At 43.0% G+C, this 17,635-nt stretch overlaps 1 protein-coding gene across 11 annotated transcripts in view; it reads left to right on the top strand.

Moving 5' to 3' along the window:
- The window catches only part of UNC13C (unc-13 homolog C), a 769,821-nt gene that overhangs the window by 655,048 nt on the left and 97,138 nt on the right, over window positions 1-17,635 (top strand). For all 11 annotated transcript variants that reach the window (XM_033920485.1, XM_033920487.1, XM_033920488.1 and 8 more), the window contains one exon: window positions 6,228-6,305. In XM_033920485.1, the coding sequence (XP_033776376.1) occupies window positions 6,228-6,305 (78 nt within the window). The remainder of the gene's footprint in view (window positions 1-6,227; window positions 6,306-17,635) is intronic.

Genomic DNA, 17,635 nt, shown 5'->3' with positions numbered 1-17,635 from the left:
GTGTGGTAATGCTTATATAATAAGGGCCTTAAGATATAAAAGGAAGGGCAATTTAGAAATCCCTTCAGCAGTTTGAATATATGATGCTGTGTCATTGCAGATCACAGGTCCTAGGATCACTTAGTCTTTCCGGTGGGATTTAGTTTTATCATTATCGTGATTGATCTGTGCAGTCACCCATAAATGTAAGCTTTGCTTAGGCTTTAGACAGGATTAAGCCCATTATGGTTCAGTAAGAGACAAATGACTGCAAGGATTACAACAAATGACCGCCCACTAGCTTGCTTTTTATTGGAAACCCTGCATTTAAAATGTGTTGCTAGTTTAAAGTATTGTAGTTGCTGTGGTCACTCACTTGCACAGGTTGAAATAGGAGCGAGGAAACCATTCAAGAGGGCTGCCTTTTTAATTCATATCGCTGGCTCTCTACAGGTGCACAAAGCCTAGCTGTGGAAAGTTGAATGCCAGTGCATTGTAACTTACTTCATCATTTTTATTGTTAGTTCAATAACTCTAAATCAGCTGACGAGGGGAATCATTTTTCATGCCAAAATTTAATTTCTTCTTATTCTGATCAGATAAAGTGAGGATTAAAATGCAAACAGGACATTTCAAGTGGAATTCTACAGATGACACTCAAAATGGGTCCTGGAAAAGATCAGCACTAAACAGGCGCATAGCCAGACCTCGAATTTTGGGAGTGCCAGAGCCCGTTTTTGCTTACCCTGTTGTTACTCTTTGTCCCCCCCCCCCATAACCCCCACATACTTGTGTTGGTGAGGGTTCCTAACCTTGCCTGCCAGCAGAAATGCTCCTCCAACCTGCAATGGCTACCACCTCTGTGCTGGGCTACCCCCCACCCCTTCCAAGCAAATGCTCAGTGTCCATGAAACTGAGCATGTATGGGAGAGAACATAAGAACTGCCACACTGGGACAGAACGAAGGTCCATCAAGCCCAGTATCCTGTTTTCAACAATGGCCAACCCAGGTCACAAGTACCTGGCAGAAATCCAAAGAGTAGCAACATTCCAGAGCTGAGGTTGTAATGTTTCACCAATGCCTAAGAGCCAACCTCATCAGTGATGTCACAATGGCTTGATTGTCAAGGTTTATTAAAAATTTGTTATACCGCTTAATCTGAAATTCAAAGCAGCATACAGAAAAATTAATTATCAGCATACAATGACATAAAAACAATTGATTTAAAACAGAACTTGTTATTATGGGGGATATGTCAGTAAAAACAAACGTACATACACCAGACAAATGAAAGTAACAAGAGGAAGAAGGGGAGACCTGCAATCAGTAAAGAAAAGAACAAATAAGGGAAAAACAATAAGGAAAGGGTAGACCTGAAAAATAACAAAAAAATTGTTGCCCTAACGAGGGCAGTTATGTCTCAAAAGCATCTATGAATAGGAAAGTCTTCAACTTAATCTTGAAAGGGCCTACAGAAGTTTCTTCCCTTATATAGTTGGGAATGGAATTCCAAAAGGAAGGTGCTGTCGCAGCAAAATTATTGGATCTTAAAGTATAAATATATTTTAAGAATGGAATGTTAAGGAGATGATTGTGAGCTGCAGAACGGAGAGATCTGGATGGGTTATACTCAGGTCACATAAGAACATAAGAGTTGCCATGCTGGGACAGACTGAAGATCCATCAAGCCCATTATCCAACAGTGGCCAACCCAGGTCTGAAGTACCTAGTTAGATCCCAAATAGTAAACTAGATTTTATGTTGTTTATCTTAGGAATAAGCAGTGGATTTCCCCAAGCCATCTCAATAATGGCCTATGGACTTTTCTTTTAGGAAATTATCCAAACCTTTTTTAAACCCTTCCCCCCCCCCCCCGACCACCACCACCTGCACATGCTTAGTTTTGCAAAAACAAGCATGCCTGGTGGGGGGGAATGCCCAGTGCAGTGGCAGAGTTGGTGGGTGGGTGTCCCATGGCTATGCCCCTGATGCTAAGCACTATGTTATAAAGCAGTGTGTCGCAAACTTTTTAAGGTGTGACACCCTAATCTCGTGGCTGGGGTGGCAACCAAAAATGCGTGGACATTGATGCGATGACGCATGTGTAATGTCATCACTTCAAAATTCATGCATGCGCGGATTTCCTCTAACCTCAGCCCTGAGCCTCCTATTATTGCCGGGTTGGGGGAGGAGGGGTGCTGCAGAAGGAGAGGTGAGGAGGAGGAGAAGAGATGCCGGTGAGGAAGAGAGGCGCAGGCGCCGGCTAACTGACTACAGGATGTGTGTCTCGCCGTAAGAGGCACATCCTGTATGCAATCAGCCTGCGCCAGCGCTTCTCCTCCTCGTTGGCACACCTGGAAACTGCCAGGGCACACAGTTTGCAATACACTGCTATAAAGGGTATGCTATTCTATAAATAATCATTCTTAGTGCCCAACTTAGAAACAGACTTATGGCTGCTGAAACTTGAGTAAATCCCGGTGCCCAAGTTGGCATGGAAACCCGTTATTCTGTAACACTGTGCACAGCGTTTTGGAACACCCATACCCTCTAATGGTTAATGCCCCTTTTGGGAGTTGTGCACTCTGGGATTTAGGCATTCACTGTTATACAATAGTGCACATCCATATGCATATGTAAAACCTAATTGGTGCCAATTAATATCAATAATTGTTTGTTATCATCCAATTAATGGTCAACTGCTGTTAACCATTAGAGAATTATTGTTAGAGAATTAAGTTACACACACATCTCGGAACTGTGCCCATCACCATATATAGAATCCAAGGGCTCATAACTAGTTAATTATGGTGCAAGTTACTTGCTTGCATGCTTATAGGTTTACTCAAAAACAACAAGGGATAATTTAGCCTAACTGTATGTCTGAAAGCAAAATAACATGCCATAAATTGTTCAAATCAGTCTCAAAATTGGGGCGAAGGTTCTCCTAGCAAGTAAGGGGAGGTTACCAACGTGAGTAGCCGTTAAGGTGTGCTATTTTACTGTTAACACCAGTTATTAATAATTAGGTCTCATGGCACAAAATGGGATCTGTACTAAGCTAGTACAAGTTAATGGTAAAATAGCATACCTTAATGGTAGCCTGTATTGATAACTTCCCCCCTTATTGTGAAGCATTTCAGTCTCGTAACCAGAGCTGGCATTGTGATGTCATAATACATTCCACCAATGCATAAGAGCCTACTCCAACAATGATGTCACAATGACTTGATTGTTCAAGTTTCAAGTGTGTTAAAATATTTGATAAAAAGCAAATCATGGTTTCTGAGCGTTTTACAAATTATATTTAAAAACAAATTTTTAATATTTAAAAAAAAAAGGGAGACATAATAGACAAATATCCACTTAACAAAACTAGACTAACAAGAACATTCGGAAAGTTGGGAAAACTACAATTTAAAAGTAAAGTATACATAAAAGGTAGACCACAATAGAGAGGAGAGACAATCAGGAATATCAAGCAGCTCTGGCTAAGATTGAAATCTAATTTAGGGTCATATGCATCATGGAAAAGGTAAGTCTTTAGGTTTCCCTTAAATTTGGCTTAAGTTTTTTTCTGCCCTGATATACAGAGGTAAGGAATTCCATATCATGGGGGCTGTAACTGCGAAGCAAGTAGCACGATCTGAGTCAATAATTTTTAATGACGGTGTATGAAGTAGGTACTGAGAAGAGAATCTTAAAATGCGTTGATTTTGATTTCTAGAGACATTTCTTTTTTCTTTAATTAAAGGGGGGAAGGAAGTTATCAACATGAGATACCATTAAGATTTGTTATTTTACTGTTAACCCCAGTTATTAGTAACTAGGTCTCAATTCATAAAAGAGGACCGGTGCTAAAATAGCTGAAATTAGTGGCAAAATAGCATCTCTTAATGGTAACCCACACTGATAACTTCCGCCCTTAGTGTAAAGAGTTTCAGTATGATTGTGATGTCATAATGCCTAAGTCCACCAGTGCCTAAGAGACAACCTCATTAGTGATGTCACAATAGCTTGATTGCCCTATACTGGGCTCACTCTTATTACACATAGTCAATGGTGTAGCGAGGGTGAGAAGCGCCCAGGGCAGTGACACCCCTCCCCCACCTTCTTCCACGCCCCCCTGTCACGCACACACACCACTTCCCTGTACCTTTTTCACTTTGGCTTGTAGAGTGCCACTACTTGTTGAAAGTACCATGGTGCGTGATGGTAAATACTCTGATGGGCCAAAGGAAAAACTTTATATTGCACCCGAAATACAACTGTTAACCAATGTAATTGCTTCAGAATTGGCGTAATATGTGCCATTCTGTCAACTCCCATTAATAACCTTGCTGCGGCATTTTGTTCCAAGGGTTTTCATTCCGCAAGAACCGCAAAGCAGGAGCCCTGCCCTGTTGAATGACTTGGATTTCATGAGCCACTTTCTATGGAAGTTCTCTTTGGAACAACAGTGAGAAAATGTTTCTCACCGAGCTTTTCAGAAAGAGCTCTCTCTCCATATAGACTTGTTGACAGCACACAGTTCTGAAATTAATAACGCTATGTTTATTTTCCCTGCGCTGAATTTCCCCAATGCATTATTGGCTTCAATATATTTATGAGAAGAGAAAAGTTATTGGATTATTGAATATTATTAAGTCTCTAAAGTATTTGGTGGAAAACAGTGGAGTGCTGAAGATTGTGATGAATCAGTATTCTCACTGATTTTATTCTGAGAATCTCGCCTCTTAAGTCCTGAAGATTTTAAGTAGTGAGAGCCAGATGCACTAAACAGGATCTGTAAGACTGCATGGGTCCACTCCAATCTGATTTTTGGCTGATTCTAAAAGAGCCACTGATGCACTAAAAATTTTGCATGCAAATGATTCACGCACGGACGTTCATCATAATCTCCATCTCTCCCATCTGATTAATCACTATGAGAGCAACTCTTACACATGCTTAGAGCCGGCAGGGGAAGCCCGAACAGCTGAAAGGCAGGAAAAGCCCCAAAACAGCCTCCTGCCACTTAGCTGTTCGGGGCAGAAAACCTTTTTTCTTTTTAATGAGCACAGATACTGTGTGTTACACATGCACAAAATCTACCCCATAAAAAAAAGAAAAAAGCCTCCTCCCTGCCAATGACAGCCCTCCCCGACATCTCCCTGATGAACCAGCACTGGGGACAGGCCCCCTCCCACCGCACCAGCAAAAATCAGCAGGAGGGATGCCCTCTCCTTCCTGCCAATGGAGGCCCCCTCCCATGCCAGAGACTACCTTCCAAACCATCCCCTATCCTCCCCCTTCCCCCCAAAAAAGGCAGGAGGGATGCCCCCTCCTGCACCAGGCACCCTCCGAACCATTCCCTCCCCTCCCCACTCTCCCCTCCCCCCAAAAAAGGCAGGAAGGATGCCCACTCCTTCCCTCCTCTCCTGAACCCCCACCCCTGAAGCCATTCAGTACCTTTTTCACAACTTGGGAGCAGGAGGTATATGCAGTCCTACCAGTCCAAAATGGTGGGCTTTTCCCTACCTTGTACATCATGTGATGCACGATGAGGGGCCTGCCCAAACTGGCTGAGATGCCTAAAGCACCCTCCCAAGGGGGAAGAGGTAGGGTAGGAGATGGTTCAGGGGTGAGCTACTTGGCACGGGGGGGCCTCCATTGGCGGGAGGGAGTGGGCATCCCTCCTGCAATTTTTTCTCATTGGGAGGGGGGTCTTGATGGCGGGAAGGAATGGGTATTCTTCCTGCCATTTTCGCTGTTGGGTAGGATTCGGTTCCCAGTGCTGATTCATTGGGGGGACATCGGGAAGGGCCATCATAGGCAATGCAGGGGGGCTTTTTTTGTTTGTTTGTTTTAATGGGGCAGATATTGTGCATGTGTAACATGCACAGCATCTGTGCCCATTAAAAAAAAGGGCTGAAATGTGGTTAGACAGATAAGCAACTGGTCTTGACCAGTCACTTTTTTGGGATCGCTAAAACCCCTGGGGGGGTTGTGCATAGCCAAGCGATATTAGTGCATCAATCGCTTGGCTAGCTGCATGGGGTTTTAGCTAATTTGCATGGCCGGATAGGAAAATGGGCGATTTTGTGGAAAAACATGCGGTGAACCGTTTTGTGCATCGGGTCAGCAAATGTAATCGTCGCTAAAGCAGTCAAAACTGGTTTAGTGACGATTGCTGACTTTAGTGCATCTGGGCCTGAGTATTTGGGGGATGTTTGTTTATATAATGTGTTATATGTTTATTTCCTAGGCATGTATCTTGATGAATAACATCCAGCAATTAAGAATTCAACTGGAAAAAATGTTTGAGAATATGGGAGGGAAAGAGGTTGGTGAATTTTTGTTCCTTGTGTAAACTATTTAGTAGCTTAAAGATCATTAGCTCTAAATTGTACGATGCCCAACTTATGTTTATGCTTCCTGTTGTATAATTGCTGGTCTACATTGTCCTGAAAGAGTGCAAATTGTAGAAAATTATAAGTTGGAAAATATGCAGTTTAAAATAAATTTACATTCAGCACAGACCACACAGTAAGAAATCTCAAGCACTAGTAATGGCAGCAAGAAGAAATAAAGAGACAGATATTCCAGGGTTTAGGCCCCTAACCTTGAACGTTGCGCTTTTAAATTGGCCTCTTTGAAAATTGCCCAGGGCTGCATCCCTAAATTTATACTCCTGATTTCACTGGATCCTAAAAAAACAAGTTGCAATTTGAGACGGTTAGGGGTTTTGCACATGATTTTCTGCACTAGGGCACCTCAACTAGGCTCCTGTATCGAATCAAATGAACAGCAAGCCTAAATTTAGTAGCATAACTTCTAAGCTCCAAATGAAAGAACTAAGCAAGTAGGAAAGAACATTAGATCACATAAATTTGGAAGAATTACGTGTGGGTTCTCTGAGGAAGCCTGGTCTGGCAAAATGCGTCAGAACCTGGAAGAATCAGACCTTTAAGATGAGTGCACAGTAGTTTTTCGTATTATTCAACATTTTTAGTAATTGGAGTGTTCATCAATATAAAGTTTGAAGTGCAATGATTGAACATTGAAGACATTGCCTTTGGGGGTTTCACCCCCTTGTGATCTTCCTTTTACCATCTGAGTGGTTCTGAGCACTGTTAACTATATCAAGTTCTAATTGTTCAGATTAAAGCGGTTCATAGACAACGGCGCAAAAGACAAAGGCGCGCCCAGACAATTGAGCGCAGCGCGGAGGCGCGCGCCACTCTAAATTACTGTTTTTAGGGCTCCGACAGGGGGGCGTGGGGGGAACCCCTCCCCCACTTTACTTAATAGACATCGCGCCGGCGTTATGGGGGGTTTGGGGGGTTGTAACCCTTCACATTTAACTGTAAACTTAACTTTTTCCCTAAAAGCAGGGAAAAAGTGAAGTTTTCAGTAAAATGTGGGGGGTTACAACCCCCCAAACCCCCCACAACGCGGCGCAATGTCTATTAGTAAAGTGGGGGGGTTCCCCCCCCAGCCCCCCCGTCGGAGCTCTAAAAACAGTAATTTAGAGCGGCGCGTGCTTCCACGCTGCGCTCAATTGTCTGGGCGCGCCTTTGTCCCGGCGCGCTTATGACCTGACACCGATTAAAGCATAGAGTGAGTGCTTTCATATTTGTACCAAATTAAAGAATGACACAGGGACAAATTTTTCCCCATCCCCGCGGGAACTCATTTTCCCGTCCCTGCGAGTCCTTTTCCTGTTCCTGCCCCATTCCTGCAAACTCTGTCCTCATCTGCACAAGCCTTTAAAATCATAAGTGTTCGAGGTTTGTGCGATTAAGTCAGAGCTTACAGGAACGGGACAGGGAGAGCGACAAAACTTGCAGGGACGGGATGTGGAAATTGAGTTCCTGCAGGGACGGGGACGTGTCATTTTCTACTCAAAATCTGAGGTGAATTTTCATCGGAAAACTTCCAGCTCAGTATTCAGCCACCATGGTCAGTTTTTTTGTTTTTAAATGCCAGCTGTGTTTAGTAAATGGGAAAGTGCATCCTAAGGCAGGACCATCCCGTGCACTAAACTTGTTTGAAGTGTGGCCGTAAAAGATGCATTTTTCCACTTTTTGACATATCTGGCCATGCGCTAATGTTAGCGCTAGAACATAATAGGCGCATTTCTGGGACAGACTGAAAAGTGCTTCCATGCCCTTTCTCTGCCTTGACACACCCTCTTCCTAAAACAAATAGATAAATAAATACCACTTCCTTAGCGCAAGGAAAGAGGAGAACTAATGCAGAACACTAGTGCATCCTGAGTAAAGCTATTTAAACGTGTGCTAGCGCTTAATTTAGCTTAGGAAATGAGTCCCTAAAACTGGTGTCAGGATTACAGCCAGCACTCAGGCCCTGATTCTATAAACAGTGTCTTAACTCCTAGGCGTGATTGGCAAAGTTTATAGTTTATAGCTACCGTTTATAGAATCACGCCTAGTGACGGCCAAGCATTCTTAGGCACCGGTAGGCATAGAATCCTTACGCGCACTGCTATTTAGGCCAGGGTTTTCTTAGTCTAAATGAGTGCACCTAAGTCAATCCACATTCAAACTGTACACCAAATTCACCCCTAACTATGCCTATTTGCTGGTACGTGCCTAGATTGGCTAGGTGCGCTGATCTAGGCATCTAATTGTAAGCGTCTTCTATAGAATCAGGGCCTCAGTGCTAATGTTATCCAGATAGTGGTGTTATTGGACATGCTAACCAGAAAGTTAACAAGATAAAGTAAAGACAGCAATTATTCTGTCCTAACATTATCTGGATAATGGGAATCAATGCTGCTTTTTTCTGGATCACTCACTACACCACCTACTCATTGGCCTAGCACTATCTGGATTGCTTAAGTAAGTCTATAAGGATATTGGGTGGTGCTACTTAGATAATTTCACTGAATATTCATGGTTGGCATTTCTGGATAATGCTGACAGTTATCTCGATATTTCCTTTTGAATTCCCTGTCTTCGAGCTCCTAGGTTTGGCTAAAAATAGGAGCCAGTTTAGAAAACTAATTGAGGATCTTCACTTCCTTTTGACTATCACGCTCAAGATGGGGTTGGGTTTTTTTTTTTTTGGGGGGGGGGGTTATTGTTTGTTTTGGTTTGGTTTTTGGTTTTACTGCGCTAATGATCTGTAATGTTCAGCCAATGTGTTTTGTGTCGCAGTTCACGTTTGGACATTTTTGTATTCTGTTCTGTGCTTTGATTGTACCTGATTAACTTTGTGATTTGTGCTTGTTTTGTCCGTAATGTGTCATGTCTGTTCAATGCTTTTTAACTTGCACAGGAGAAAGAAGGAGCAATTTCCTTTTATAAGGTTTGTGATTTTGCAGTAAGCATGCTTTATTTATTCCTCACCATTTATTTTGCACTGAAATTCTTTTTGTTCCTAGCATTAATCATCCGTGCACTTAGATCATTTCTGTAGAAATGTGTAAGCCTCATTTTGCAAAGGATGTCGAGGGCGGAATTGGAACGTCCAGTTCAGGATGTTGACAGATTCCGTGGTATTTTAAAAAAGACTCTGCTGAATGCTGATCCTTTTGTAAAATATGTAGAAGGACATTGGTAAATATGCATGTGTATTTCCTAACACATATAACAAGAGGAGTTATTTTGCAAAAGTCTACTCTCCATGTATAAGAGGATGCACTTATATGTGGAAGTGGCAAGTTCACACTTAGCCTGATTTAAAAAAATATATGTGTACAAGTGTTGCAAATCAAGAAGACAAGCTGCAGAAGATGTTTTTATTTTAACCTCGAAAGACAACAATGCATAGGGATTAAGGGCATTAATTCCCTCAATCTCTTATACAAAGCTCTGGCCAAAAACAGGCACTTTTAAAGAAGTACCATTTGCTTCAGATAAAGTACAAAAGCCATCAGAGGAAATTATTTAGCATATGCATGAATTCTCATTATAAAATGAGAAATAAATATAAAGGATAATTCTATATTCTAGGTGCCCAAATACTGCACCGGGGGTGAAATCATATTCCGGACCCTACTTTTCTCTCTTCTGTTGATTTCGGCAAAATCGCTGGAAAACAAAATGAGAACTTTAAAGAAGTGAATGAATTAGCAAAAGTTTACGTGTGTGTGTGTATATATATATATATATGTTCTGAGTTGATGCAAGCTAAATGGGAGGGCATAATGAGATGCAATCCGGACATTCCCTGGGCTTCCATGTTACAAGGTGTTCCATCCCTGTCAAAAGCTAAAGGAGGCACAGGCCGCTGGCAGTCTTTAAAGTACCCTCCTCGTTTTCCTTTCTTAACCCCTGTATGTAAGCATAGGGGCAGCCAGGATGTGAGGGATATGCTGGCCTGGAGTGGAGGGTACAGGAGAAAGGGAAGAGAGAGGGGAGAAGCTGGACATGGGGAGGAATAGGGGCACAGAGAAGAGATGCTGAGCATGGAGGGGGCATAGGGACAGGGACAATGACACAGAGGGTGACATAGGAGGAGAACAGGGACACAGGGGAGATGCTGAGCAGGACAAATAAAAGGCACAGAGGGAAGATGAATGGTAGACATAGATAGAGGACAGAAGACCCTGGGAAGAGAATTAAGAAAAAAACAGGGAAAAGCAGAAAAGATACACTGAAACCAAAGCAATACTCAGACTGCAAAGGTAGAAAAAAGTATTTTTTCTAAATTTATTGTTTGTTAATATGTCAGCTTTGGGAAAAGTGCATCTCTTATAGCTTGCATTTCAGTTTTTATTTCTGTTATTAAGACAGGTTTTCTGTATAGGTCTGGAATGTGTTTGCTGTTTGCAAGGTTTATTTGCTTGAACTTTGAAAGGAATCCCCCCCCCCCCCCTTCAGTCCCACTAATCAATGGCGTAGCTAGGGTGGAGGAGGCACTGAGTAGCATTTCCTAGCTGCTGCTCACACCGGCCTCAGTTCTCCTTCTGACATCAATTCCTAGACGTGATGTCAGAGGGAGAGCTGAGGCAGACATGAGCAGAAACCAGGAGATGCTGATTGCTGCTACTGAAGATATAGAAGAGGTACATAGGCAGGGGGATGCAACGGGGAAGGGGTGAGCAGGGTGCATGCATGGCTGGGATAGGTGACACCGTCCCAGGCACCTTTTTCCCTCACTACATCATTGTCGCGACCTTAGGAGAAATTATGTAATGGGGGCCCATTTTAAGATTTCTACCCAGGGCCCATTCAGATCTAGCTACACTTATTCCTATGAACAGAAGCATTTCATGGAGTAGAGAGAGACAGCGAGCAAAGATCAGAAGGCATGTTTCTGATGGAAAACATACCCATAGAGTATGGATAATTTTTCATGAAATAATAATGAACTGTCTGCTTAATTTCAGTACTGAGGACCTGCCTCTGGTTAAAATAACCCACAAGATTTACCAGACCATGGCAGTTTTATTGTGGACCACAGTGGTGTAGTAAGGAGGGCGGTCTGCCCTGGGTGTGGTTTTGTTAGGGGTGTCGGCACCCATCCTCCTCTCTGCCCCCCTTGCCGCGCAGGTGTTCCCCTTCCCCTCCTTCATACCTCTGTAATTTTCCCGGTGTGAGCAGCATTACGAACGTGCTGCCCGCGTCAGTGTCGCCTTTCTCTGACGTCACTTTTAGGCCCCGCACCTAGGAAATGATGTCAGAGGGATAGCCGACGTGACGTAGGCAGCAAGTTCGTGATATTGTTCCCGCCTGGAAAATTAAAAAGGTATGGGGGAAGGGAAGGGGGAGGTTGCACGGCAGGGGAGGGGGGGAAGCACTGCCCCAGGCACCACTCACCCTCGCCATGCCACTGTCTACATATATTAATGTTTAATTGGAACAGATAAAGTACTGTAGTATGTTGGTCACAGGCCTGAACTTGTGCTTCAGTTCATTCATTTCTGACTGAGTAAAATTAGCATTGCCAGGTCATCCATATATCCCCAGGTTGAAAACTGAATGTGGTATGACTTTCGCACCTTTCTGTACTTACTTTTCAGCTTTCAATTTCAGGACCGTCCTAGGGCATAAGAGCTGCCCACAGTCCTGGATACTGAAAACAGTGGGTCATTTTTAAATCCCCATTGATTCCTTTGTCCTCGTGAAGAGATATCTTGTATATTAAAGGTTTTGTGACTCTTCTGCAGTAAAGTTACAAATTGCTTTATTAGTAACCATGAATACATAACAAGAACCTGCATACTTTTTCGCTGTATGCCCAGATTTTCAAAGTGAAAGCATGTGCCTACTTAATGCTTTGAAAATTACCCATAACAACGATCCATGTACATATAAACATGCTTTGTAGCAAGCACCGATTTTGAAAGCAATTTTCATGCATACATTTGAATTTTCAATAGTTTTGTATGACTATAAATCCTTTCCCCCATCTCTCCTGTTAGAAAACGTCAACTTCATCTAGGTAAACTTGTGTACATCAACTCTATACCAATAGTCTCCAGTCTTTTTCATGTAAAGGGCTGCAGTGTAAATATCAAGAAACTCTGAGGGCCCCAGAAAAAATTTACATATACCATGTTTCCCTGAAAATAAGACACCGTCTTATTTTAATTTTGGGCCCACTAGGTCTTATTTTCGGGTAGGGCTTATTTTTTTTCATGTACTTGATCATCTCTCCTTCATCCCAATTCTTCCTCTTTCCTTTCTCTCCCCCACATGTGCAACATCTTTCCTCCCTTCTCACCCATCCCCTAGTGCCTTCCCTCTGCAGCATCTTTCTATCCCTCCATCCCTCCCATCCCCCTATGCAGCAGAACCCTTACCCAGCTTCTATCCTTCCATCCTTCCCTCCCTCCCATCCCTCGTGCAGAACCCTTGAGCACCTGCCGCTGTCCCCACCACGCAGCCGAACCGCTGAAGCCCCGCTGATCGTCTTTCCCTCCAAACCAAACCCCACCGACCATGACCATTAATGCTTTTTGAAACAGCAAATTACTTTAATTTTAAAGCGCCTACTGGCACCTAAAGAAAAGGTGCCAGAATCGTACCTCCAGAGGTGCCTAACACCATTATGGGCATGGCTAATGCTGGAAGTGGCATTAGGCGCGATTCATGAGAAAGATAGGTGCCAGAAATGTAGGCTTGGAAAACCCTGGCCTACATTTCCGGCGCCTGCCTTTCCCGGAGGCATGATTCTCTATACGGCGTCATCACATGATTGATATGCAATCAGCGGCTGCTTTTTAGGTGATTGCCATATAGAGAATCTGGTCCTTAGTGCACCTTAGTGAAAGAACCCCTATATGACAGAAAAAAGTTGTGCTTTGCTTTTGGTCATACTGTTTCTTGGCAGCTGAGTTTGAGTAACTTTTAGAAGAATGCTTTTTATTCTCTAACACAGTGTGTCACACTAATCTCGGAGCTGCAGCTGGAGGGCACCCCTAAATGCGTGGACGTCGACACAATTATGTCACACACACACATGATATCATCATGTCGACTTCCGCACATTTACAGATGTTTCTGCCAGTGGGAGGATGCTGCAGAAGGCGAGGTGCGGAGAAGGAGCAGAGGCGCCAGCGAGGAGGAGAGACGCAGGCGCCAGCTGACTGACTACAGGACATGCCTCTCACCATGAGAGGCATGTCATGTAAGCAGTCAGCCAGTGCCTCTCCTCTTCACCAGCATCTCTGGGCATACCCAGAATCCTCTGGGGTATACTAGTGTGCCACAGCACACAGTTTGCAATACACTGCTGTATCAGATTTGAGCAAGTGCTGTTGGTTTCTATTTTTACAAAGCTATTTATCGCCACTGGTGCTATTGAGATTGCATCAGTTTTTCAATTGACTTTTCTCCTGTATGCCACCTTGACCTCCCAGAGATTAAATCATTAGCAATTGTATTGGTTTTACACTTGGGATGTTTCTCTAGCATTTGGGGAGTTCTTGTTGAGAACAAATTTAGAAGAACTTTTCTCCCGGCATCAAAAACCAATACAGTTAGATTAGAAATAGCATTTGTTTTCTACAATGCATATTCTGTTCTTTAAAGTACAAGTGGCTTGCTTTTTTGACTAATAGGTTGACTCTCGCCCTTCCAACCACAGTGGGTTGGCATATTTTCTATTTGATGTTTGATATTCATTCATTCATCGCTTTGAATTTAGATAAAGCGATTAAACAAATCCAAATAAACTTGAAACTTAAACTTGAACTTGATATGTATGACATAATTCATTTCACTCTCTAGAGGCAAACACTACTAGGGGATTGGATTTTTTTCAGTGCAACAATATATCAATCTACCTGGGGAAAAGGAAAAGGCAAAATTATAAATCAAATGAATAAGTTTCAGGTTTTATTAACATTTGATATACCGCCCATTGCTATAACATCAGAATGATTTACAAAAGAAAAACAGAGAGGCAAAACATTATGCAGGTACAAGGTAATCTAACAAAATAAGAAAAACACTATAAAGAATTACAAATACATAAATAATACACCAAATAAAATACATGAATTGAGAAAATAATCCCACTGAGATTGTTCTGTCATTAGTCCATACCTCCTCCCCCCATAAAAAAGGCCATTTATCCCCTAATTCTATAAATAGTGTGCACAGTTGCACACACTTCATAGAATACCTCACTTATGCATGTAACTTAATTGGACATAAATTGTAGTTGTCAATAATTGATAACAACTAGAACTAACTGGTACTATGGTAGAGTCCAGTTCGGGTTTTCCTGGACTCTGTGCCCATGCACACAAACAGCCTGGACACTCTTGCAGGTATAATAGGTTTTTAAAAAAATTAAGTGCAGATTGAGCCTGTTACTTTACAGACTCTGGTAAGGCAAAACCCTTTCTTAGCTCAAGGTTAGACAGTTTTTTTTAAAGCAAAGTTCAAGGGCTGGTTCCAGCCAGACCCACACATAGGCCACAATCCTCAATATAAGGTTGGATTACCTTAGCCAGCCATGTACCAAAATTCTCACGCTGTCAGTCCTTGCCAGATTTCTTGACTTCCCAGGGCTTTTCCTCAGCCCATGGCTAGGCAAGAGTTCTCTCTCACATACAGTCTCATAAGAATTCCTCTGCTTTCCAGGGTTCATCTCAACCCACAGCTTGTGAAGGTTTATCTAGTGGAAAGCTCTTCCTCAGGACCTCCTCTCTCAGGGACTTCTCTTGAATAACTATGATCTTTCTCCCTGCCTGAGTCCCACCTCTCGGACTCAGAAGGGCTATATTACTTCCTTAATGGGTTTCAACACTGAGTTGCAAAGCTCAGTGCACTCTGGGAAAGGTAGTTCCCCCAGATTTGTCTAATGCCCCCTGCTGCCTAGGAATATAACTGCAGCCTCAGTGAAGGAAAACCCCTGAATCTCTCACAGGCGCTAATTAGCAGTTACATTAGCCACGTATGTCCCTCTATAAAGTTGAGGCCTAAGTCCTATAGCACATAACTGTAATAGGTGCATAGACATGAACGGGATATGAACAGATCAGACGTGTATTGTCTATTTTAACATGCACTTTACAGAATACTGGCAATTAAACACACAACTTCTATATTTAGGTATGAGCAATTGCACCTGCCATAGAACATGCATTAGTGGTTGCGCCAACTTTTAGGCGTGTCTTTGCTGACTTATTCTGTAATGGCTTTGGCATGCAATCTGGCCATTATAGAAACTGCTTTAGTGCTCACATGAATTCCAGAGTTTACACATTGAGGGGTAAATTCTAAAACCGGTGCCTAAATATAGGTGCTGGTGGGCATCCTACCAATGCCTAAATCAATTGAAAAATGCTGTTAGAAATGGCAAAATAAAGGTAAGGTTGAGGCACCTACCAGTACCTAAATAAAAGGCACAAGAATCACTCCTACATAGGTGCTTTAGGCTGCCAAATGCCAAAGTATGTGTAGCCAACGCCAGAAGTGGCATTAGGTGGACAAAAGCACCTACATATATGAAAGATAGGCACCAAAAATGTAGGGTCAGAAAACCCTGGCCTATACTTCTGGCACCTATCTTTACTGGGGTATCCAGACAATAGTCCACAGCCTACCAGAGAAATCCCCAATCAGCTGAGCCAGCGGGACTTCTTGAAACAATGGCTCAGCTGATCTGGGATTCCCCTGCTGCAATCAGCTCAGCCAGCAATGAGGGCAGCAGCAATGGGTAGAACATCCCCCCCATCGGCAGGAGAGATGCCCTACCTGAGGACACCAATGACACCCCCCACACCCAAAATTGGCAAGAGGGATGCCCACTCCCTCCTGCCAGCATGTCACCTCTTCAAAATGGTGGGCCTACCCCTTCCCAGTGCATCCTGGGATGCACAGGACCTTAGGCCCCTTCCAATGTATTTAGGTTTCGGGGTTGTCCTCAGACAAGAGGGAGTGGGCATCCCTCCTGCCGGTTGGGGGGGATTCTTCTGCCCACTATTGCTGCTTTCCGTACCAGCTGAGCAGATTGCAGGGGAATCCCTGATCAGCTGAGCCAGTGGGACTTCCAGAAGCTGCTTGCCTCGGGACTTCCCCTGCCAGCTCAGCTGTTTGGGGCTTTCCCTTCCAGTTCATCTGATGAATCAGAAAGGGAAGCCTCAAACAACTGAGCACAGGGAAAGCCCTGAAGCTGGCTTAGCTGATCGAGGATTGCCCTGCGCATCAGCTCATCCAGCAGTGAGAGCAGCAGCGGTAATCAGAAGAAAGCTTTTTACATTCTGACAGAAGGGATGAGGGGAGGAGCTGTGCCTGCAATTGCTTTTCTGAGCACTTCATAGAATACCTCCTTCTTTCACTGGGGCTGCTCCGCAATCAAACAGGATTCTCTAACCGGCGCTGTTACAAGCGTGATTCTCTAACCAGTGTTGTCGCATGATTGACATGTGAACGGCAGCTGCTTTTAAGGTGGCCGCCAACACAGGCGCCAGTTAGAGAATCCGGGGGGTGAGTGAAGAAATATTTTTTCTGATTTGTTTTAAATTTACTACTTCAGAGAAAATATTTCTTCACTCATGTGTAATTAAACTCTGGAATTCATTGCAAGAGAATGTGGTGAAAAGCAGTTAGCTTAGCAGGGTTTAGAAAAGGTTTGGAAAATTTCCTAAAAGTAAAGTCCATAAACCATTATTAAAATGAGATTGGGAAAATTCACTGCTTATTTCTAGGATAAGCAGCATAAAATCTGTTGTACTCTTTTGGATTCTTACCAGGTACTAGTGACATGGATTAGCCACTGTTAGAAAAGGATTACTGGCTTGATGGACCTCTGGTCTGTCTCAGTATGCAATGCTTATATTCTTATGAATGAAGCAAGTGTTTTTGTTATTCTTTTCCAAGCTCAGGATACCGATAACCCGTTTTATTAATAAGTAGGCCTTGTGGGAGTGGGCTAAGAAATTACAGAGATAAAATGTATTATCTTTTTAGTATTTCCCTTAGTCACTGATAAAAAAAGGTGAATTGATTTTGCTGACAGAATGTTACCAAACATTGCATTTAATTTTCTAAGTCAAATGGATTCTGTGAAAACTAGACTTTTACTCAGTTCTGCTATGGGAATACATTTTGCCAAACATCTCCCTTCATTCCGTGCCAGAATATATTTGCTCTGCAGTCTGTCAACTAAAGGCCTTTTATGCAATTCTTTCCCTTACTCTGTCATCAGTGCATAATTTCGACAAATATTTTATCTTTCTTTTAGCTA

Source organism: Geotrypetes seraphini, chromosome 14, assembly GCF_902459505.1.
Source record: "Geotrypetes seraphini chromosome 14, aGeoSer1.1, whole genome shotgun sequence".
Classification (NCBI taxonomy): Eukaryota; Metazoa; Chordata; class Amphibia; order Gymnophiona; family Dermophiidae; genus Geotrypetes; species Geotrypetes seraphini.
This window is presented reverse-complemented; position numbering and strand designations above follow the sequence as displayed.